Genomic DNA, 24,609 nt, shown 5'->3' on the forward strand with positions numbered 1-24,609 from the left:
TGTGATATTACAGCTTATTACTGGTATAAACTGGTTGCAGGCAGTAGTAAAGATAGCATAACATGGTACTGTGCTCTGAACTCATTTTTTCTGAATGAAGCATCCCATCACCCTCAAGGTCTAGCTGTTTTGTTCTGCATCATGTAGTTTCTCTAGCTGCTCCTGTGGCAGCTTTTCTGGCCCACTGACATGGGCTTGGGAGAATGAGTGCTGTAGCTAGATGCTGGAGACAAATAATGACAAAACTCCCTTCCTATTTTTCAGGATTATTTAGAACTGTACTAAAATACATTTTTAATAGTGAAAATGTTTCCCAATGCGGCTAGGAACTGAATTACTTAAATAAAATTGAGAAAGTAAACACACAAGAGAGAAGCTGGCTGCAGTATTCCAGAGCTTAATTTTATACTTAAGGGCCTCTGGCATAGGAGCAAATGTATTTAGATGATTTTAAAGTTCGAACTGTAAGATTTTGTTTCATGCAGTTAGGAGAGCATTTAATTCATAAACACTGCAATCCCTATTGGAATAGATACATCTTTTCCTCCTCTAAGTACTTTTATAAAATGTAGGGCAAGCACTACCCAATTGAATACATTTTAGTTAGATTTCTAAATCAGATTTGCTACCTGGGGCAGGAATAGCTGACAACAGACATCTAAATACATCAATTACAGTGTCTACAAGAACACAAGTAGGCAGTAAATAATTCCTTTCAAGGTACAAAATGTAAGAATCTGATAAGAAAACCATCCTAACCCCTTGCTGCACCACAGAGTGGGAAGTGATAAAAACCATCTGGCTCATTCTTTCTGCCTTCAAAACATTGTTGGACATATATTTATATGATATAGCCCCTCAAATCGTTCTGGTTTGCTGCTGACAAATAGTTTAGATTTTAGTTGAATGTTTAAAAGGAATATTAGACCAAACACTGAACACTAAGCAAGCAGAAAGAGAAAATGAAAAAACATAAATAAAAACAACTCAAAATACAGATCAACCAGATCATCTAATTTAATCCATCTAATCTAATCTCATCTAATCCAGATCATCTAATCTAATTCCAATAAATAAATCTTTTTTTTTTCATAGCTTTTTTACCTGATATTTTCCTGTCTTAGTATATTGATCAAAATGTACATCAATTATCCAATAATCCTTTTTTTTTTTTTTTTCCTAAATAGCTTAATAACTCCTTGTCTTTATTTAATCTGATATCATTAATTTACTTCTATTTACACACCATTTTAACAGTCCAAAAATTTTGTGTAAGATGTAAAACTGACTCTAAGAAAATCAGTAGGATATTTGCCATTGATTTACACACAGGCAGATTTTTTAAACCTCTGTTTTTATTTACACGATAAGATGTTTATAAAAGTTTTACTTTCCTCGTTAATCTTTAGTTCTCTTCTAGCTTTATGATGCCACATCAAAACCCATCTTTTTTCTTTTTTTCTTTTCAGCTTTGACTTCAAATGTTAGGATGTAGAGGGAAATGAGGTGGTAACCATTTTGAGTTTGGTGATAGAAATGCTTATGCATTATCTACCAAGTTTTGCTCATGTGCATATTATCATGAAGCAAGTGTGAAGACAAATGCAGCTAGTGTCATGTAAATATTTTCTATGGTGAATACTGTTTGTGTCAGATTCTGATATGGGCTTGGTTTGTATACAGATACTTTGGGTATATAACTAATTGTTTTTATTTTAGTAGAATATGCTGACAGATCTTATTTTCCAGAACAATTGTGTCATAACAGTACTTGTGGTGGCCATGAAACCTGATTCCAGTAGCAACTGGGATTGCTCATTACAGTATAGAAGGTAATAAGCATCATCTGTCACAGGTCCACAGCCTTTCTGTGCTTTGGTCTTCTCAAGTGTTGCATGTAAATAATGTCCTAGAATTTTAGTTGAAATTACTTGTACCCTTAAAAGTAGAAAGAAAGAACTAAGGGCTGCACACATTCCAGGGTGTTGTGACAGTAGTATCTTCTGAAGAGAATTTATTGGTCATAGCTAAAATGTAAAATGTAATGGAATAAAGTTAGCAGACTAAACAGTTAACAGAGCATAGGTTTAGCCAAATTATATGAAAAAAAAAAAAAATCTTTAAAGCACAACACATTTTTATTATGCATTATTTGTTAATATATATATATATACACATATAAACAGTTTCCCTTGCTTTTGTTCTAATTGTTATATGTTACCTTTATTTCAATTACACCTTATTATACCTTTATAATTTCATGCAGTTACCTTTATTTCAATTACATTATGATTGTTTAGATCAGTTAAGGGTATATTAAATGGAAACCATGAAGCTAGAAAGCTGCCTTGTGTCGTTATCAGCCGTCCTTTGCATTACCTCAGATAGCCCCACCTACAGGCTTGTTTAAAAGGAGGATTTTCATGAATGTACTACTGCCAAACTCCACCTTTGTTACTGAAACATCCTTAAAAACCTAGCTCTTAGTGATCAAGTCCCTTAAAAAAATTCTTTAATCACTTTGACAGAAATTAAACTAAAACTTCAATTTTAAAACATTAGTAAAATTGTTATGCCATAACAGTGGTCTCTCAATAAACTACATAAAACTATTTAAAATGGGATAGAAACTACTTCAATTTCTTTACCAACTAAGGAATATGTTCTGTGGCCCTGAACTGCAGAAGGAAAGATGTGAGTTTTTCTTTGCCTGCAGTAGTTTTCTTGGCTCTCAGCACACGGATACTATATCGCTATTTTGTGACTGCTGATAATAAAGTTGTCTATGACCAGTCTGTTAAAATGTTTAATATCTTAAATTCAGATTCATGCTGGCAGCCATATTATTATATTGGTAGAATTCCAAATTTCCATCTGTGACAATATCAAACAGCCAATTTGATAAACTACAGTGCAGTCACTGGCATAAGCATTAAGACATACTTTTCTCTTGATCTTAAGACAAATGGAAGATTTCATGCCACTCAAGCATTTGATAACAGCTTTAGACAACAGCCTTTGGGAATGCCTCACTTTTTAATTTCTTTGTGACAATTTACATAATTCTTATTTTGCTTTTATATGTATTGATGTCTTGAAGTTTAGTGAGCTCCACAGAAGTAATACATAAGCAATCTGTACCAGAATACATGGACCACTTTAAAATCTGGAAAGAAGCTGGCCTATAATATGTAGATATTTGAAAATGCATTTCAGCTAATAGGTTTAAACAAGAACCTTGTTCAAGCAAGGAAAGTAAAATGTTCTCTGTAAGGAAGCAGAGTAACATGGCAGAGATTTCTACTATAGGTTCATAGAGCAAGAGGACTCAGATGAATCTTGGTGGGTTTTTAATATTAGGATGTGAACTGGGAAGCTGAAGCTATACATACAAATAAAGGGTTTGCCTCAGTTTAATTTTTCTTTAGTGGATGATTTGCATTAAGATTTTATAAATTTGTGTTTATGAAATTCGGTTTACAGGTCTTTTTTTTTTTTGTTTCTGCATTGTATTTATGATTGTTTCTTCTCCTTATGAAGTAAGGAGAAGATTATTTCTTCTCTTACTAGTGATTGTAACATAAAAGAAAAAGTTACTGTGTAATATTAAACTCTACAGGAAATTTTAGAACTGAGTTGAAGACCATGAAATTATGCCAGCACGGAGCTTGGCTGTAACCATACTAATACGTTCTAAAATTATATATAAATTCTTGTTCTTGGTAAAGAATTTGTTATGCTATTTGCTGTGACTGAAACAATTATGTCTATTCCAAGCACTTAATGTAGTGAATAAACCTTTTCTTTTTAAAAATATTTGTGACTTCAGCTGTATTGCAACAAGAAGCAGGAGAAATAGTATCAAAATTGACCAGGAAGGTCTGTTTTTACCATACAGAATGAAACAAAGTACTACTGCTGTTCTTAACTTGCTCCTTTTGTGCCACCTGCGTGACTATAAGTGTATACATGACTCATATCTGAATGCAAATGTTACACTGTAAAAGATGTGTACAAAAATAGATTATATTATTTCTACTGTTAAATTTATTCAGTGTAAATAATCCAATCAGTTTCTACTTGGTATAGATATGTGGACCTGTGGTTTTAATATAGGTCCAAAAACTTAGTATAAACTTCCATTTATATCTTCTATGCAGAAATATACTTTTCAACATATATTTGAGGAGTTATATCCAGATATTTTTCAAATTGAATATCATCAGTTGGGTGTATTATGATGTACTGTGCCCTTAAGCGTGTACCTTCAGTAGAATAATAGAGATAGCTGTTGGTAAGCTAGATAAGTAATTCTGACTTGAAAGTCAAGAAGAGATTAATGGTATTAATGGTGGAAGAAGAATTTCATTTTTCTTTATGCCTAGTCTGTATTGCCAATTTTATGAAACTCCATTTTAAAGTAAAAGCACGTGGATTTGCAAAAGCAATAGTTATTATTTGGCATCCTTCAGATTGACTCCTCAGTCCATTAGAAGGCATCAGTATCAAAACTCTTGCTGATTTCAATAGAACCAGGCTTTTACAAACTGACTGTATTTTTCTCTTTCTTAATATGGGTCTTTCAACTCCTGAGCAAACTTTTCCTGATGAATCACAGGGATAGATAGCTTTTCCACTAGTGAGTAACTTAACTCCTCCACAGCTGTGCAATTTTTTTCCTACTTTCAAAAGCAACTATTTAGACTGTTATTGATAGTTCTTTATAGTTGATCATTATGTCTGCAAGAGTAGAACACCCATATCTTGACTATATGTTGAAAAGAGAGTTAATGCTGTACTTCTCTACAATTACTTTCTCATGTTGATTACATCTCTGCATTGTTGAGAATGTTTCAATCAAATATCATAAACACTAAGAAAGGAATATTTTTTTTAGGCAGAAACCTATGTTAATGAAATAAACATGGCACAGCTCAACAGAAACTAAATCAGTATTTTTTATTTACTTTATTTTATTTGTACAATACCACCTATGAGATAAACTGCAGCACACCATAGATGACATATACATAATTTGCCAGGGGTAACTAACAGAGACTAAGAGGAGAACAAAAAAAGAAGCATCCCCCTCTGATGGGTCTAGAGCTGGAATAAAGTAAATTTTTTCTAGGAGTTGTAACTAACTCCTAGGAACAGGAGCTTTAACTAGTAATTACACTTAAGTTGAAGTCATCTGAAAGTATCCATACCTGCACTGTTGAAGTGTGAATAAGACAGTATACTAAGTTGTGAGCAAAGGTCATCATTATTTACAGTGCTATATACAGGCAGAAATACTGTGCATTTTCCTGCTTTGCCTACAGTGGGATGAGAACACATTCTAGTTTTGGAATTCACATAATTTTCTTTGAGGAAACAAGCATAATTACCTTCTTGTGTACCATGTACAAAACTGAAGTTTGTTATATTTTCTCATATACCACAAACAAAAAGGCATCACAGATACAAACAAATAGTGAACAGCTAATGTGAAGAGGTGGAAAGGGAAGGAAAGAGGTTTGTTTGTTTAATGATAGTCATGCATTTTAATTTAGCCCCAGCAGGTTAAAAAAAAAATAATAATAAGTATATCTTATGGATACAAGATTGTCACTTGCAAGTGATTAGGAGGCCAGGAAATGCAGGTTTTATTACTTATTTTGTCTCAGTGGATAACAATGTCTACTTTCACTCTTTTGAAAATATCACCTGAAGTAATTTAGAAATGTAAGTACCATATATATATGCTGTGAGGTTTAGGCTTAAGTATTCCTTTTGGAAATGTAACTTGAAATATCACTCAAGTGCTTGTCATCACTTTTAGAAAATTGTCTTTGAGATGTCTACAGATCTTGTCTGAAAAGGAGAAAGTATGTATATAATACCTGCTCATATTTATAAAATATTTTGCTATATAAGAAGAAAAAATTGGATTAATTTTCACTTTGCTCTTGCCCAAGATAGGTATGTATAACATTCCAAATGTTAAAACAATTTTGAATAATTTCTCCACAATAATTGTCATAAATACATCATTATCACTAGATCATTTTGTGCTTAAATGATATAGGCACTGGAACTCATCACATCCTCTTAAATAGTCTGGTTGGATCAGAGCTAGGCTGTTCACCACCTTACTAAATTAGGATTTTTATGCCTGCTGTTTTATGAGTCATATGAAAAATCACATGCGTTTTGTCTAAATGATGCTAGTTTTACCATCTTAGTATAGACCGGTTTTGCTTCCAGTGTCCCTTTTGGATGAAAGTGCCATTTTAGAAATCATAATTAAATCATTCAGAACATGCCCTAAAACAATATGATTAAAATAGATGTATTCAAATTCAAAACACTGGATTACTTAGTTAAGAAAATTAGCAGAGCATGATTTCCTTGAAAGATGTGGTAATAGTTTCCTAGAAAAATGTGGCAATCTTTTTTTTTTTTCTTTAATTTTGTTGCATGACAGTTATTTGCAGTATTATAGACTGAATTTCTCAAGCCACACAGAGAAGCAGACAGAATAGAAGGCATACTAAGTAATTTTAATTTGATGTTTACATTCAAGTAGCCTGAGCACCATTTTGCTCATTTGAACATTCTGACTGAAATGGGTGTACAATAATTTAGAAGAATAGTTGTACTAACGGTGTATTGTTTTTGCTGCTCAAGATTAAATGCATTTAAAGGGACGTGTGAAAGCAGCCTGGAATTCTTGCCGTTTATAATTTATGTAGGCTCTCCTTAGCTTACACTCAAAATTCTTGTAACACTTGTTTTCCTTTGAGCTAATGAATATTAACTACAAACTCCAACACCAGTTCACCCAATGTATGGCTGTTACATTGGCGGTAAGGTAGAGGAATATGCCAGACCACTTTTACTGTAGAACCTCAGTAAGAAAACTTGTCTCTTGACTGCTGAAACTGCTTAGACTGAATAGGAGCACTCTAAAACAGAGTACCGCTACTGTAGGGGTGGCAGGATGTGAAAGAGAGCAAAACACAGGTGTTTTGAACATGATTACATGAGTAAGTGGAAGGAAGGAGAGGCTAACAGTGAGCAAGGGGGGTTTGTTACAGGGAAAAGGCTCCCCCATCGGATCTCTTTATGGCTTTCTCTACATTTCTTATCTGATGAGGTAGGGGGTAGTATTTGTTTCTTGAGTGGATGAATACTTTTCTTGGAATCATAATTATGAAAAAAAATATCTTTTTTTTTTTTTTTTCTGACTTGTACAGTATCTTAGAGTCTTCTAAAGAAATACTCACTTGCCCTGGGTCTCATGTACCTTCTCTTCAGTTTTGGTTATAAATCTGTGTTGGAAATATTGGCCAGGATCTCCATGCTTAGTTAAAGAAATAGAAGGTTCATTTAGAAGAAAGGAGCTTGCTTGAAATGGGATAATCACTTTTGTCACCTGCTAATTTGCACGTAGCCTCTTTTGCTGAATACCAATTCCCTGTCCCCAAATATTGTTTATTTGTCATGCTTGTAGCTCATATGTCAGGTGTTTATTATGTGGTAGAGATTTTCTTTTTGTACTTCTATGGAATTATATTGGTAAGTTGTGCTAAACTAATACAAGCAATAGTGCTGGGTAGTGTACAGTGAATCTCACTGTGGACCAACATCTTTCACTGTCCTTATGTGGGGTTGTGATAATATACTAAGTGATATGGTTGTGATGAGTTGAAGGCTTCTCAGGTGCAGTTTCCCCCCATGAGCAAACATGACGGACTGTTGATGAGGAAGATTTTGTACTTGCTTGTAAGGCAGCCCTAGCAAGCAAATCTCATTGTTTGAATCTCATTACTAGATTCACATAGCTGTTTCCTAAATCCCTGTAAAATCTCACCAATGAGGACTCAGTTGCTTGGATTTCTGTTTCATCATGCAGCCCCTAAGCTGTTCCGGTGGAAATAAATTAGGAGGGTGGAACTGAAGTTGCTTTTGCTGGTGAAAGGTGTACTCTCCAATTGTATTAGTACTGTCTGCACTCCCTAGGATTCAGTTATCTTTACCATTTTCCTTCTGAGTGTCTGTCAGGGAGTACAACTCTTGTTTTCACAAAGCCCTTGCTGCAGAAGCTACAGGGGGAGTGAATGGAATCTGCTCTGTGCTGCCTTCTCTTGAGTTGGCGAACACCCCAATTTTCTACCAAATCCATTGGCTCAATGGCTAGCTAGAAAGCCTGACCATTGTCCCTCTCAGAGTTCATGTAAGCCACTCAAGTTCAAACCTACCATCATCATCATACAACGGTGTGTACCTGTTATTCAAAAGGGCCAGAAAGCTTCTGTAGTGGGCACTTCCACACACCTGACAAGCACTTGATACTTTACATTTGTCACTGTATTGCTTACAGCTGTGCATGCAAACAGCCCATAGAACTATGACACCTGAGCAGCTCTGGGACTTCGACCCAGACCAGATCCATATCCGACCTTTTCAAGATCTGATGTTGACTGTGAGTTTTCTGACTAGTATCTTCAGCTGTATGTTCATATAATAATCTATGTCTGTAAGAGTCAAAATTTCTCAATTTACATGTATTTACTGTAAACAGTCCCTTCTGATTGAAGTATTAAATCACACTTGACATTTAAAGGTCATAATAAAAGCTTATAAAATTAGCACACATGATCAATGAAAATATTAGCATGGGCTTTCTTTTATTTTGAAGATGTGGCTTTCTAGTTAGACAAATTCCTGTTTGTCAAAATGACCAAGGACAAGTCTGATCATCATCTTTTTAGTCTATAGCACCTCCCAGTGTTTATTAATACATTAAAAAAAAGCAAAGCAGCTTACCAAAAATAGAAGTTAGGTGTGGCATATGTGCTATTAAAGGTTGAAGTACTAATGCCGCAAGACTCAGGAAAAAAAACTACAAGTAATAGAGGTATTCACAAGATATTTTGGTTGAAGTGGTGGACTTGAGTGATATTTGTTGCTCCCCCTGTTTTAGAAGTTATTTTGGTGCTATGAAATGGACATGTTATCTGTGTTTTCATTTATGGTTTTTCATTGATCCGTCCATGTTCTGACTGGTTAAATTTGAAAGATGACATCTTGTAGGAAGCTGTCAGTGTTTGTAATTGAATATCTGTATTCTTTTATCATTTCAGCCTGTTGTTTTTAGTTTGAATTGTCAGATTCCTGCTATAACTTCATAAGAGCAAGTATTCACTTGGAATTAATTGAAATAGTTCTTCTGATGCTAACTTGGATTTACTCGTCTCTTTGTCTGATTCAGCCTGTTTTAGAACATTTCAGTGTTCTGTTGATAAAATGTTCAGGTCATAAACAGTGTGTGTATACTGTAAACAAATCCCACTATGATTTAATCCTCATCTTGTTATTTGTTTCCAAAGCTAAATAACAGTCAAGAGAATGTATTGATTGCATTGGTATTTTTATTACTTTTTTGTGTGTGTTTTCACGAAGTTGTGGGCCACATCTGTGAATATCCATTTCCAACTTTTCAACACCAATTGTTACAAAGAATTTTTTCCATTTGTATAAATGATGTCATGTGTTATGAAAGCTTTAAAGTGTGACAATTCAGTGCTATGATTGTTAGCCTCTGTTATTGTCATAGGAATCTTCACTGTTAACTTTTCCTTAGTACTGTTTCTAAATTACATACACCAGGAGGCTAACTTGACCTTTCCATCAGCTCATATCCAGAAGTAAAAATAAAGTCAAAGGTCAAAAAAGACAATTGAAATACAGTTGCCAAATATAGTCATAGACAGCCAATTATGTAATGAAAGCAGTGTGCCACCCAAGGAGAGTAACAGCCTTCATTTGCCTAAACTTCTTCTGTTTTAATGAAGAAAACATTCCAAAATATACTGCTAGCTGGTATATCTTGCAGTGTGGAATGGTATAATTACATGATTTAGGATGTCTTGATCTTCCTGAGCTTTAAGAAAGATGTAGGGGGATAAATCAGCTTTGCATAGTACTCCAGAATCCTAGAAATGTAAAAAAAAAATAATAAAAAAAAAAAAATTCGCTTTCAGATACTCAAACAATACAGAAAGCTAGAAGCTATGAAGGGATGTGTCTGGAGTTTGGTTTTGTGTTGTAAGAAAGGCTGTATAAGGAATTGTCTACCAAAATCTTTTTATCTACATGGAAAATTGCTTCATTAAGATTTGAGTTCTGTGTTTTTCTGTCTAGCTGTTGCCTTTGTTTATTTTAGTTAATTAATATTCTATTAGTCAATATTCTATAATAAAAGTATTTAATGTCTAGAACATTAGCACACAATTCTTTTGTAGGCTTGGAATTTTTTTCACTAATCATTTTTGAAGCTCTTAACATAGGGGTGTGTAATTTGTCTTTTGTAGAGACCCAGAGAGGTTGAAGAATTTTCCCAGAGTCTGTAAGCAAGTTGCTTAAAAACTTGGATTAGCCTCAAGTCTCTTGAGTCTCAGGTCAGGGCTACTTCAGCAAATTTTCTTCAGGATGGAGCAATAACATGCTTAGTGATACAATACTGTTTGTTTGTGTGTGTGTGTTTTGTTTTTGTTTGTTTGTTTGTTTGTTTTTTCATTGATAAATTTTAAATAGTGGAGGAAAATGTGGGGGTGAAAACCTGCATTTTTATCTTTTTAAATATATTCATTACCACCTTATGCAGCCAGCTGCTAGACTTAATTGATGGTTCCATAAAAATGTAACATTTCTCACTTCTGATAAATCTCAATATTGAGAGATTCAGAAAAACTCAATACACGTCTGAATTATAAAGGTGTATCAAAGACACATGAATCATTTTAAGCACAATGTATGTAAACTCAACCTATTTTTTTTCTGCTAATCACATCTCTCAGCTCATCCTTTTGAAGCACAAACAGACATGGCCCTGTCAGTATATTCTAGCTTCTGAAGCTGCTGACTGTGCCCGAGCCCAGAGGCTTGATTCTCCCCTCACAAAGCTTATGCAATCACCTCCTGTTCAGAGTGAGAAGAATGTTGAGTATGAACTGCTACTGTTCTGATTTCACATCTATTTTTCCTCTGGTAAATACCACACCAAAGACAAGGTGATGGAGATTCAGGAGGTAAATTCAGAAGTAATTAACACTTTTTAGTGTGTTTCATGGCACAATGTCAGTTGAACTCTGGTCTGGGCATTGATAAGTGAGCTCTCAAGAATCTTGCTGCGGTAGTTCGACTTAATTCCCTCCTTTCTTCTCCTCACTTCCCCCAGAGGCTACTGTTATCAAACAAGTCAGTAAAAGCAGGAAGACAGCCATGCCCCAGCTGCTTCAGTAAATATCTTTGCTTAAACTTAACCATCTTCAGCAGCAATTGATAGTGAAAAGCTGGGATTTGTGGTAAGATATGGGCAAGGAATAGACAGTGTCTCTTCTGCAGGTTCAAACTTGAGGGGCTAGTAATTACCACCAGTGCTAGACAAAGAACTAGAGATAGGGAAAGAGTAGGGAAATCTGTTATATTTAGATCTAATTAATCCCCTGTATGAGAGAATGTCATCATTGGCCATGTTGGCTGTTATTGGAAGCTATGTATATGTTGTCATTTGAACAAAATCTCTTTCTATTCTAATGATTGAAAAGATTAGCAGTGAAGCAAAAGCACTTTCACTTTAGTGTGGGTTTGTCTTCTACTTAGGCCAATTCATTGGCTGAACCAACAAACTCTTGAAAAATCAAGAATGCAGCTGCAGAGTCAGGCTTTACAGCTGGAGCTTGCTAACACTTAATTGAATCTAGTGCATCAATACCTGCCTTGAGTTACCTAATTTTCAAATATTTTATCTTCTTGCTCCTTTATTTAATGTGTATATAAACAACAGAAATAAAATTTGGTGCATATAAACAACAGAAATAAAATTTGGTGCAACAGCATAGCATACGTAGCCTGACATCTGTTTTTCCCTAAGAAGTATATATAAAATGCTATTGGAAGTACTTTTGATTTCTAAGAAGGTTTGAATATTTAACCACTAAGATGCATATAAACTGCATTTTATTAGCAGTTTACGGTTTGTTTGAACAAAACTGAATTAGAGTTCATTTAATGATGCTGAACACTTATTTGTTGGATTTTGATCAAAAGAGAAGTAGTTTTCAAAAGAACTTTATTCCAAGATTTCAGCCCATTTTGTGCCAAGATGTCACTAGGCTATCTTTTATTTTCTTATATTTTTGGTTGGCTGTCTCCACTGAGAAGAGGAAGAAATAGGCACTTTCTGGGTTTAGAGCACACATGGAATATGATAGGATCAGACATGTTAGGATTCAGGTTCCAGGAAGGCTTTTCTTGTAACTAAGAGGCCCTTTGAAGTCTTTAAAATGAGATTCCAAAGGCAACAGAGCATGGAAAGTCCTAAATGCATCATCCAGTTGTAGTTTTAAATCCTCTCAGATAGAAGCAAAATAAACTCTGATTTTTGCTTTCCTTTTTCCGGAACAAAACCAAATAATTCATGTGAAATTCTGTTCACACACAAAATGGAATTAAAAGCTAAGCAGCAATATGGAGAGATTTATTTTTTGTCAGAGACAGAGAATTAACAAAATGCCATAGTATCTTCATGATCTGCTCAGGCACTCTTCTTACAATCATGAATTTTGGAAGTCTATTTTGTGTGCTAACTTAGATTATGTTATGTGAACAAGATACAAAATTTACTTTTGAATAAAAAGCCAATAGTTTATGTGTGGACAAGGTATAAGAAGTGATTGTCAAAGAAAAAAGGTGTTATGAGTAATGACAGATTTTTCTGGATGGCCTTGTATCTTGGCTGCTTGGCTTCTTGTTTTAGTTTTTCAGTGTGTGGCAATTCTCACTCTACATTTTAGTTTTCAGACTGAAAGCAGAGCTGTTTCTATCAGGTGCAAGGAGATTTCCTCTGCTTATTGGAAATTTGCTTTGTTTACTCTTGAGTTGTTTGTTTATTTTACTATTGTATTATATCAGTTTTGTGTTCACCAGAAGGCTCTACTGCTTTTTGAAATGTGCACAGAATAATTTTCTTTGGGTAACTAATGAGGTCATCACTGTTGTAAACAGGACTCATCAATTTGCTTTTATTGACACAGTACACACTTTTTTTGGGCAAAACAGTTAACTTCTATTGTATTTTTAAACAAGTGTATGATGAATACAGGTTAATTACAATCAGTAAAGATTTCTTCCAGTATTAAGTTTGAGAATTTCAGTCCATATACATTTAATACAGTGGCTCTTAAATTAGCATCTTAAGATTTTTTTCAGGTGTTACCTTTATAAGATATCTATAAAATATGTATATATTTATTCCGTAACTTAATAGAGAAGTTTAGAACACAAAGACTTTAATTTCTCACTATCTTTGCATTCTTATATTCGTGGTTCTGACTGATGAGACAAACTCTGCAAATTTTTGGCACTTGCCAAGATTATGATGTAGAATGATGAGTCTATCATTTTACAGACATTTCTAATTGTGAAAATTGTTTCACAATTCATGGGCTGAAAACAAGTAATGTACTCTGTCTGCAAGACTGTCAGTGCAGCTTCTTTTATGAAGTCGTTATGGTTAAAAATGTGATTTTTTTCATGTTTTTATTTTAGTAACACATGTAAACGATACAAAATGGAACTTATTAGTGGAAAACTAGGATAAAATATGAAGATACTCCTAATAAGAGCAGTGTTTTTCATACTGTGTTGATCAATTTTGCTGCAACTGTTCTGGGATTCAATCCTGTGAAACAGGTTTAATTTACATTTTACTAATGTAAAACTTCCAGAACTGAAGTTCACAGAACAAGAATGCTTGAACACACAAATTGATCCATCTTAGTAATGGATATAATTTTTAAATGTTGATTTTCAGAAGCCCTGGATAAAAATATCCAGTTTAGTCTTCTAATGTTTAAAAAAAAAAAAAAAAAAAAAATAGGGAAAGCAGGTTAGTGTCTTTTTTTCCCCCCTCATACCACTTTTGTTAAGTGTATTTTAGTATAGAACCATAAACACATCTTCAAAAAGGCCTTTTACATATTTTGTTGATTAGAGGATATGACAAAAAATGTTGTGTTTTTTTATGATAGTTTTGAGTTTCTCTGAGAATGTGTTCTCATTTTTCAAGTTTCTTTTGCTTATATTTCCCTATTCTGCTTATCCAACAAAAGCATTATTTCCTAATGTAGAATTGCTAAATTCAAGCAAGAGACCTAAGTTTAAGATGGTGGGAGTTTTCCCATATACTTTAGTTAAATTTAATGGAGACATTTCATTGTAGTGTGTCTCAGTTACCAGATAAACCCTTTGAGTATTGATTGTTATTTTTCTCCTGATTTGCTTTACATTTACCAGAAAGTGTTCAAAGTTTTTTTTTTTGTTGGTTTTTTTTTTTTTTTTTTTTCTCTGCAATATATATGTAAGGGTTTAATGACTCAAGGTTGTGTTTCTATAATTCATGATGGCAAAAAAAAAAAAATCAGTAAATTTTAATAAAGTGCTCAGAAAACTCTACAAGAAAACGGTTTGCCTTTAGTACAAGATGATCTGATATTCTCTAGTGGTTTTACTACAGAACATTTCAGGGTATCATTAGTGTGCTTCAGCAACATGGAATCCTGCAGAGAATTGAGAAACTTGAATTTGAAATAATGCTAAATTACTAACCAAGTTCTTAGTTTAGTAGCATGGAACCGCAAAAGAGCAAATGTATGAAATTGTTCAGCTCTATATACTGCCACAATCTTTTCAAAGTATTTGTTTGTAAATAATAACAGGAAAAAAAAATGGGCACAGAGGATATTCACTTATATGCGAAAACTCAGAAGAAATTACTTCAATAGTTTTTTCCAGTTATTTTTGTGGGAGCAACATTCACTTCCAAACTACCCCTATGGATCTCTATTGTAACAATGTTTTCCTGAAACTCAATGGGAGTCTTCTTGAATATGGACCAAATAATTCATTTGGCTGCTGGCCATGTGTTGTCTTTCAGAGCAATAGGGTTTGCACTACGTAATAGAGTAGAAAGAAAGGAGACATATGGAAACAAATTTCAAAAGAAATGGTAACATTAATCAATGAAGTTTTAGCCACATAAGTTGTCAAATACTTAATGTAATCATGAAGTAAAGAAATAAACTTTGAAGCTCACTATCTAGGTGCTTAACATGGAGGAGTGCTATTTTTACAGAAAATATGCAGTCAACTTCAGCTGAAAGCTGAATCACACTAAGAACAGTTCTTGAAGTTTACTTTTTATTTATATTTCGCTGCTGTTATTAAAAAAATACAATGACATGCAACCTATATTAAAACTGTATTTAATAGCATCTTTGGAAAAGGTTTGATCTTTCAGATGACTATAAACACTAGACCAGCAAGTCTCTGGCACTTTTTCCTTCTAATTTTGTTTTGAAACATGCAATATAATCTTAAGTATTTTTGTTATATTTAAAAAAAATATATATATATATATAATAAAGTCTTTTAAAGTTTGTCATATTTCTCTAAATATGCAGTATATGTGTAATAACATGAAAGCCAAAGTGTCAGGAATAGTGATTGTAAAACTGATGCCTTCAAGTAGTTGTAAATTGAAGTTATATAGTGTATGTGTGAAAAACACAGATTAGTACAACAATTCTTTTGCCAGTTCAAAAGTTGTATTTGGTACAGCTTTGCAAAATATTATATGTCCATTCTCTGTAGATGAGTCATCTTTTTGGAAGAAAGAGGAGAGAATATTTTTTCATCATCATGATCATTGTAATAATGAACTGCAGAAACTATAATAGATTTTGTTCCTGGCTTGGCAAGCTATCTAAAAGATTTTGCAAGACAGTTTACATAATTCTTTCCATTGAACTTTCTAGTATTGCATATATTTTAATTGTGAACTCAAATATACAGAACTTTTAGGTAGTTTGTGGACTATATAAGCGTGGCTTAATGTTTCGTAAGTATTTTATGAGCAGAGTTTGTGGTTATACATTTTAATTCTTACAACCTAATTCACTTGTTAAAATAGGCTCTGTTTGCTAATAGTTACCAGCTGTAACTAATACATTAGCAGATCTACAATGTAGTGTTTAAAATGACGCATCTCAAAATCAATAACAAATGTCCTGCTGTAGGATTAATTGGAAAACTTGTCTTATACAATGGTCAGTACATTATACAAAATTCTTTTGAAATTACTGTAAATCAAGGAATGGGGAAACAATGGTGCCTAAAAACTTAGAAGTCAAATAGGAAAAGCAAAGATATTACTTACTGTAGTTGTTGTTTGCTTCTCTTGTCCCTTTTACTTTGCCTCGCTTATCAATCCTCATATACCACTGAGTTCGACAGAAAAGTCTTCTTACTCTTACATCCCCCCCTTCCATATAATCATAGCTTCTGGTATGTCGCTCAGGGCTGGAACAGTTCACATTTGTAGCCATTTGCTCTGGAGTCATGTCATTGCAAGCTAAAGATATAGTGCCCATTAGAAAGATAATGTAAAAGTATGATCTGTAGAGCAAAATTGGCAGGATCCATGTCAGTATCCATTTGTGCATTATAGTGCAGTGTTCTGGGTGTTCATGAACAACATAATGAAAATTAAATCTCAAGTAGACTGTTGCTGTTAGGTCACCGACCTGCCTTCTGTCTTTACGAGTTACAGATTCATTTAAACGAGATAGTTCCCTCTTCTAGAATTCTGATCGTTTATTCCTTAATAGTTAATGGCGAAATAGAAGAGCTTCTTAAAAATCTCTTCAGTCAGAATATCCTTTAAAGACACAAGTTATAAAAACCTTTGTTGTTGTGACCTTCTGTACTACTTGAATTTGCTGCTTGCACTGAAAGTAAAAGATCTGTGAGAAAAGGTTCAAGTGTAAGTCTTTATGCTCAATTGTTACAAACGTGCAAGGACACATTATGCTACTGAAAAGTACTATACATAAATGTGTGACATGCTAAGCTGACTTTTACAAATATGCAAATATATATAGATATACAATAGATATCTTTCACATATCAACTTACATAAACAGACATTTAAACTGATTGTAAACATAGTTCTGTCTCAGTCTTAAATCAGTCCAAAAATCCCATATTTATTCAGTTGAACAACTTTATCATGCATGGTAAAATTCTGCTTCATACATATATCTTCGCTATTAGCACAATCTATCAGATAACTTTTCTCTAGTTCAAATTTCAAGACAGACTTCAGTCTTAGCCTGTATTTTTATTCCTACATTTTACAGTTTATTAAAAGAAATAGTTTTCTTAATGCTTTTTAGCATCTAGCATATACAAATGAAGATAAAGGTTATTAGTTGTTAGAAACTGTTGAATGTTCCTGTAAAGGACAGATAACTTACTTGTTCCTGTTGATAAGAGCTGGATACTCAAGTATTCCATTTCTGTTGTCTGCTTTTTGCAACATGAGATACTCTATTGTAGCTACAAACTTTCTCAGCTCAGAAAGACTCCACCAAAATTGTAATTGTTTCCATAAATCAACACGCTAGAGAGATGTGTGTGCTTATGCGTGCGCGTGCATGTGTGTGTTGAGTCTGTTGTTCAGTCCTTTTCGATAAATACCTTTGCTGACCTCACTTGGAAGCAATTAGAATTTAACCAGTCAGCTGTCAGTTGAATGCACGAACAAAAATAAAAGGAGACTTGCATTGTATCGTGTCCAATGGTCATCAGAGGGAGCTATGTACATAGTTTATACTTTAAATCTCCAAGAATCTACTTTCTAAAAGTACACATCCCATGGTGTGTGGATAGAATTGCTTTGCGTGCTACTTAATGTTTCTGTGCTTTGGTTTAGTTCAGTATTTTTCTGTCTTTAAAAAAAAATGTCTCCTCCTCTCTTTCATACACATTTATCTCACTTTTCTTTGAAATCTTTTGTACAGCTTGGTGGATTCATAGTCTGCTTATTGCATTTCTGATGGGTATATGAAACATGTGGATCCATTATGTATTGTGGAGAGTGTGCTGTGACCATTATAGATTGTGCTGCATATTTTTATATCATGGACTTGAAAAGAGGAACAACTGCAAGGAAAATCACTGAGATTTTCACTTGATTAGCCACTAGGGGAAAATGAGAATGCATATTTGGATATTTGAAAGCCTGACGTTTAAGCACAACTTTTATTAACATGAAGGAAAAAGTGCTACTAGGAAATAGCCTTCCTTAATGTAGGTAGAATCATAGAATATCTGAGTTGGTGGGGACCCACAAGGATCATTGAGGTAGTTATTAGTTTCTGAAACTCACAACATGAGAATGAAAAGGTGTAGTGATGGAAATAAAGCCTCATACTTCAACCAATGGATAACCAGGAGGCTTAAACTTCACAGAGTCAAAGACATGGATAGATGTGCCTGGCTTTCTGCTTCTCTGTGCTTATAACCTTCTTTGGCATCAGTCTGCTATCCAAAGCCCATGTTCTGTTTCACCCTTAAATTCTGTTGAGATTCTGATGAATGTATCTGTAAAATATATGGAAGCTAGGTTTTCAATAGCTCTATCTTGTCTAATTTCCATGCTTAATGTGAATACGCTTCAGACCCTTCTGCAGGATACTAGTAAGAAGGAGAGTTTGGAATTAGTTCATGAATCAAGAATAGTTTACTTACCTTTAGTTGTCTGTACTTGATATAATAATGCTTTTTATCATTACCTGCTTTTCTTCTATTGCCACTCCTCCCACTCTGTAGAAATGGGTAACAGTTACTTCTTAGAATTTGAAGCAAATTGTAGAGGAAGATAAATAACAAACAGAGTACATACGTGCCACCTTGTGGTGAGGGGGACATAAGTGAAATGTTTTTTTCACTGGAATGGCCCAAAATAAGCATCAAATATGTACAAGACCAGGCAACCTTTATATGTACAAGACCAGGCAACCAACTCAGGCTTTTCTGTACACAAACACAGAATGAGTCATTTCTTCCCTTCAAGTCCTCAGCTTCCTTCTTAGTGTTCAGCTGGGCTAATCCAATTTGTCACTTGCTTTAAATTATCATTTTAACCATTTTTACTCACAATCCAAAGCTGATCAACTTTTCATGTCCTTATCTCCATTTCAGCATATTGGACTGTTCCCTATATTCTGTGACTCAACATAAGTTTCCTAGTTTAGCAAGGGCTCAATATATGTTTCTTTGCAATATGAAAGATATGATACCATGGCTTTCAAAGGCCTTATGCCTACAGTAGATATACAAAGAAGCAGCTTTTATTGAGCTTGCCCTGGTAAACCATGATTACAGCTATATTGACCTTGACTTTGTGTTTTGTAAGCCCCTGACTACCATTCTAACATGAAGTGGGACTGTAGTGTTTTATGCCAGTTACGTTTCTGCCAGTGCATTTGCTGGATTTATGTCAGTGCCTTCTCAGATCTATTCCACAGTCTGAATTCAGAATGATAGCAATGAAAAAAATTTGTGGCATTCAAAAGGCTTATCTGTTGTGTATTATAAAGAAAGCAATTGAGGATAAAATGTAAACTCAGCAAAATAGGATGCAAGCAGAAATGTTTTTTCTTGTTGTTGTTGTTTTTAAATACTCCTTTCTTTCCTTTTTTTTTTTTTTTTTAAATGAGCAGTAACAACTTTCACTTTCAGATCCATACTGGTTTTAATTTTTCCTTTTTCCTTGCAAATTATTTGTTCTGACAGTTACAGAAGAGAAGAAAAAAAAAAACAAACAACCATACCTGAGGCTTTGCTTCCAGAAACCTGGAGCTACTTATGATCCAGGCATATGCATGTTATTTCTCTTGGCTCTGAAAAATAAGTAATTTTCTGTAAGTGTGTTTTTACGCAGTGCTTCAGATCTTTATGAAGTTTTGTGTTTAGAATAGACAAAAAATGCTTTAAATAAAACTAACTGTAAGTTCAGTTAGTGAACAATGTAATTAACCTTTAATTACTGCTGCTAGCTGCCACATCGTCACATTTTCTAATTATAGAATAACTTTTATTTTTTTAAATACTTTGACTGTAGTTTTATTTAATCACACAGTTTGTTTTGCTACACAAGTACAACTGCTTAATTTTTAATGAAAGGATGCCATCTTGATCTGCATATAGTAATCAGGATTTTTTGCATAAATCCAACCTGCTTCTGTTTAAACCAAGTGTAGCTAATATTTCTCTCAGATTGTTTTATGGAAGATTTAGCTTGACTGGCACTTCTTCCTCTAGTTTCCTACAAACTTGTATACTTGGGGCTTTGCAAATCTTTAATTATACCAGGAAATTGTTGACCTGAAATGCTAGAAGTTTGCCATTTCTTGAGCAAGTTTGGATTTGAGGTATCATGAGCACATGAAACATAAAAATGTGCAAAATACACATTCTTTAACACATCCTTTAATACATAAACTTTGCCCCCTTTACATTAGCCCATGAATTGGTTCCTGCTTCATAGTCAACAGTTGTTCAGAGCACTGCTACTATGCAATGCTGAAAAGGAAAAAGTGAAAATGAGGGGCAAGAACTTTGCTTCCAGTTATAAAGGTTGTGCATAGGCCTCCATTTCAAATAGAAACAGCTTAATAAAGTCTTCGCTCCCATAAGCCATTACTTTTTGCAGTCATATTTTCACGGAACCACAGAATTTCTAGGTTGGAAGAGACCTCAAGATCATCGAGTCCAACCTCTGACCTAACACTAACAGTCCTCCACTAAACCATATCGCTAAGCTCTACGTCTAAACGTCTTTTAAAGACCTCCAGGGATGGTGACTCCACCACTTCCCTGGGCAGCCTGTTCCAATGCCTAACAACCCTTTCAGTAAAGAAGTTCTTCCTAACATCCAACCTAAAACTCCCCTGGCTCAACTTAAGCCCATTCCCCCTCGTCCTGTCACCAGGCATGTGGGAGAACAGACCAACCACCACCTTGCTACAGCCTCCTTTAAGGTACCTGTAGAGAGTGATAAGGTCACCCCTGAGCCTCCTTTTCTCCAGGCTGAACAAGCCCAGCTCCCTCAGCCACTCCTCGTAGGTTCTCCAAAACCCCTCACCAGCTTTGTCGCCCTTCTCTGGACTCACTCGAGCACCTCAATGTCCTTGGATGTCCTTCTTGTAGTAAAGGTTTTTTCATCTAAAACAACAGAGATCTATGCTTTCTTAATCTCCAGGCTGACCTACTGTAATACGTATCACTCAGGTTTGGTATTGTGTCATGAAGGCCTTTTAAAAAAAAAAAAAAAAAAAAAAAAAACTTCCATGTTGCCCTGAAGGCAAGTTGGACAAAACATACCTGCTAAGAAACTTATCATTCTATTGCTAAGAAACTGTCATCCTTTATCCCTGAATTTGCTTTAGAATATGTCCCAAAATTCTCAGTACAGTAGGAAGATAGTCTTAGTATCAGACTTCAAACCCAAGCCAAGATGTTGGGTGTCAGTACCCTGCTGATATAGCTAAAATGGGATTCACTTGTAATTATTACATTTTACATTAGTAGCAATAAATATGAAATAAGGTCTTCAAGGTTTGCTTTTAACGCAATAAAAATATACAGATATTAATATTACATATAATCCCAAACTGAAATATGCTATGAAATACATTTCTGTAAGAAATTTCTGTATGAAATACTGATTTCTGTTTAATTGCTCAAGCTAGCCATTTTTAACACTTCATGTAGTACCATATGTAGCATAATCATTATTGTAATTTACTTGCTGGTTAAACATTTTATTGACCATAAGGAAAATATAATTTGTGAATAAAGCTTAAAACAAGAATAAAGCTTTGTTGCCATGATAGTACATACCCATTATTAGCCTGTCCATCTGCTAGTCTTTTCATCTTAGAAAACAATTTTAGTTCCTTTTAACTGGAGCCCACCTGAAGGCAGATTTTTGGAGGACAGTTTTCAGCCTTTTTTTTTTTCTCTCTAGTTTTCAAACTGTGGCTTCATTGATCTTCTAATACTGCCTATATACTTAATTGAACAAAGGTTGATTGAGAATGGAATATTATCCTCTTATTCAAATATTTCTTTACATCTCTAATTAAACTCTTGTCATAGAAAAGAACTATATTGTGCAAATTATATGGTCCTCTCTTAGACTTGCACTACAATTTGCACTCTCTTATTAAACCACAATAAAGATGAAATTATTAGTAGTCTTCCAGTCTACTAACACCTGTTGGTATCTAGTTAGATGGCAGCACAAAAAGCACTGGGGTTTCTTATGTAAAGATGTTACCAGTTAAAGTCAGAAAGAAAACACTGTTAAAAGGATTAGTAAAAATGTCCTGCAAGTATAATGGCACATGACTTACCATCTTACATAGATACATACCTGTACTTAATGAAAGAACTGGCAATATCACATAGCAGTGGATGATCTTATAAGATGGTCCTTAACTCATTTGAAAGTGAACTGGCTATGCAACAAGAAGAAATGGCAATTGGTCAGAATTTGGGATAAAATACTTTGAATGAGAAAGCTCAAGAATTTAATTAGGTGAGTGGGATTGGATGCTTCCAGGAAAGTGAAGGGGTTGGCACTGAAGAGAGGAAGATGGTTCAGAAAGGCAACTGCAGAAATTTAAGCAAGGGAAAAGGAACTAAAGTATGGAGGTTGAGAGTCAATAGACAAGGAAAACACAACAGGAACATTTCCAAAACCTAAAGTGGAACACAGGTTTATACAGAAACAATGGACCTACACTGCAGATCTTGTGGCATGGCCTAAAATATTAGGCACCTTCGTTTGCCTACAGACTTCTACAGCTGTGAGTTTCTCTAATTAAAGAGGCATGATAAATCCAAAGGGTACTGTCCCTATTGAGTTCCCTAGGTGTAACAATGGGGTGGAATTCCAAAAACCTAGTCATATACACATACACACTCTACGTTGAAAAATCATTAGCACTGTGTAGTAAAGTACTCAAAAGGCACAAAACACTAGTTATCTCATGCATTAAATTAGGGAGGAAACTTGTGAAGAAAAGAATAATGGCACAGATTACAGTCTGTATCCTACTACATGCTTACAGAGACAGCCAAACAAATGTTATCCTAGTAAGCTCTTGTCATCTCCAGACATATACTTGCATTTTAAATAACATTAAGGTCATAAAATTATGGTTAGTATATTCTTACATAAATCAGAATGGTGTATGAGACAGACTTCTATCATGCTGCAGTGACCTACATAGCTAAGCATCTAGCTTTCAATCATAGAAATGCATTCTGGGTAGGTAGGTTGGTTTTCCTGGAGTCTTTGCTCCTGCAATGTGCATGTTTCATTGTTGTTTTTTTTTCCCAAGCAGAATTTTTCATTAATAAAAACTCATGAATAAATTCAGAATGAGTGTAATTCTCTGCAATGGTTGCATTTTTTATTACTCACCTGTCAGAGACAGGGACATTGCTTAGTCACGGTTGTAGGGTTTGCCAGTTGTTTACCATTTGGATAATAGACAAGCATTTGCAGAACTGAGGGAACTTAATAAAAAGGTGCCTTTAATAGAGAAACTCTGTTAATAATTGGTTTACAAGTGTGCTACACCACGTTTCCTCACTGATAATTAAGTCAATGTTATCCTTCAGTTCAGGACAGTCATTCAATAATCTAGTAAGAGTGTGAAAGGAAGATGTAAAGATAATGTGAAATGCACTCAGATGTCTAGCACAAGTGCAGGGTTAGATCAAGCATGTCAGCATCATTCCTGAGGCATCTAGCATGGCTATGGATCAATGGACTAGTTCTTCTGTGGCCTGATTTTGAAGAGAGAGAAAGATTCAAGATACCTTTGCACTGAAAGTAGTGAAAAATTGTGAATGTCAAATTGGAGAGCCTCTTTCAGAGCTCCAGCAAGAGAGTTTAGGCAAGATATGACACTGTTATTTTCAAACTGACTGGAATTTAAAGATGCCTAGAATTAAGATTACCAGAGTAGTTTATATTCCAAGGTAATAGCAGCATTGCACTTCACTTTATATGTGGTTCTTTTGTAGATTCAAGGAGTGAACCCTTCTATCTGTGAACAGCTGTGTTTCCACGAGTTCAAATGTCTGCTACTGCAGCTGTTGTTGTTAGACTATTTGATTGGCTTGTGGCATGAACAAGGATTGAATTTTGGCAGCAAACTGATGAAGGTCAGGCTTTGAAACAGATCTGAGTCTGAATTGAGATAGGTCTGATCTGCCTCTTCACTCTCAGCTTCCTTTGCTTATCATAATCATCACATTACTAAAATCGCTTCTACCCTTTTTCCAGTCACAAGTTTTTCACACTTACTTTTGACAGAGATTGTCCATTGTAACTAAATTTTCTTCAACCAAACCTAAATAGTGCTGTTAAGAGAAACTGGAATGTAGAACTTTTGGGAAGTGATAGAGAAAAAGGAGATGGAGAAGAGGGGGAACCCAAGGACTAAGTCATCTGTATTCCCTTCTCCCCCATAGCAGATAACGTTTTAAACCTATGAAAGAGGAGAGAAAACTTGATTCCCTGATAAGAACTTGTCTAGTGTAATGGCAGCTTGTCATTATCAGCTTTTTATGAGATTGGATTGAATGAATCTGCATCAAGTCTACTTCTGACCTATCGTATCTCTGTTGGCTCTG

At 34.6% G+C, this 24,609-nt stretch overlaps 2 protein-coding genes across 4 annotated transcripts in view; one reads left to right on the forward strand and one right to left on the reverse strand.

Moving 5' to 3' along the window:
- FGF7 (fibroblast growth factor 7) overlaps window positions 1–17,551 on the reverse strand; it is a 29,392-nt gene extending 11,841 nt beyond the window's left edge. Inside the window, exons 1-2 of one of the 2 annotated variants that reach the window (XM_084532922.1) lie at window positions 17,367–17,551; window positions 16,268–16,462 (exon numbers count right to left, since the gene is read on the reverse strand). In XM_084532922.1, the coding sequence (XP_084389048.1) occupies window positions 16,268–16,462; window positions 17,367–17,406 (235 nt within the window). In that variant the 5' untranslated portion in view covers window positions 17,407–17,551. Of the gene's footprint in view, window positions 1–16,267; window positions 16,838–17,366 lie in introns of those variants that run through there. The other variant, XM_084532921.1, reaches the window with a different exon arrangement.
- Window positions 1–24,609, forward strand: part of FAM227B (family with sequence similarity 227 member B) — a 92,742-nt gene that overhangs the window by 33,827 nt on the left and 34,306 nt on the right. The window lies entirely within an intron of this gene.

This window comes from Aythya ferina (assembly GCF_964211825.1).
Source record: "Aythya ferina genome assembly, chromosome: 11".
NCBI classification, from domain to species: domain Eukaryota; kingdom Metazoa; phylum Chordata; class Aves; order Anseriformes; family Anatidae; genus Aythya; species Aythya ferina.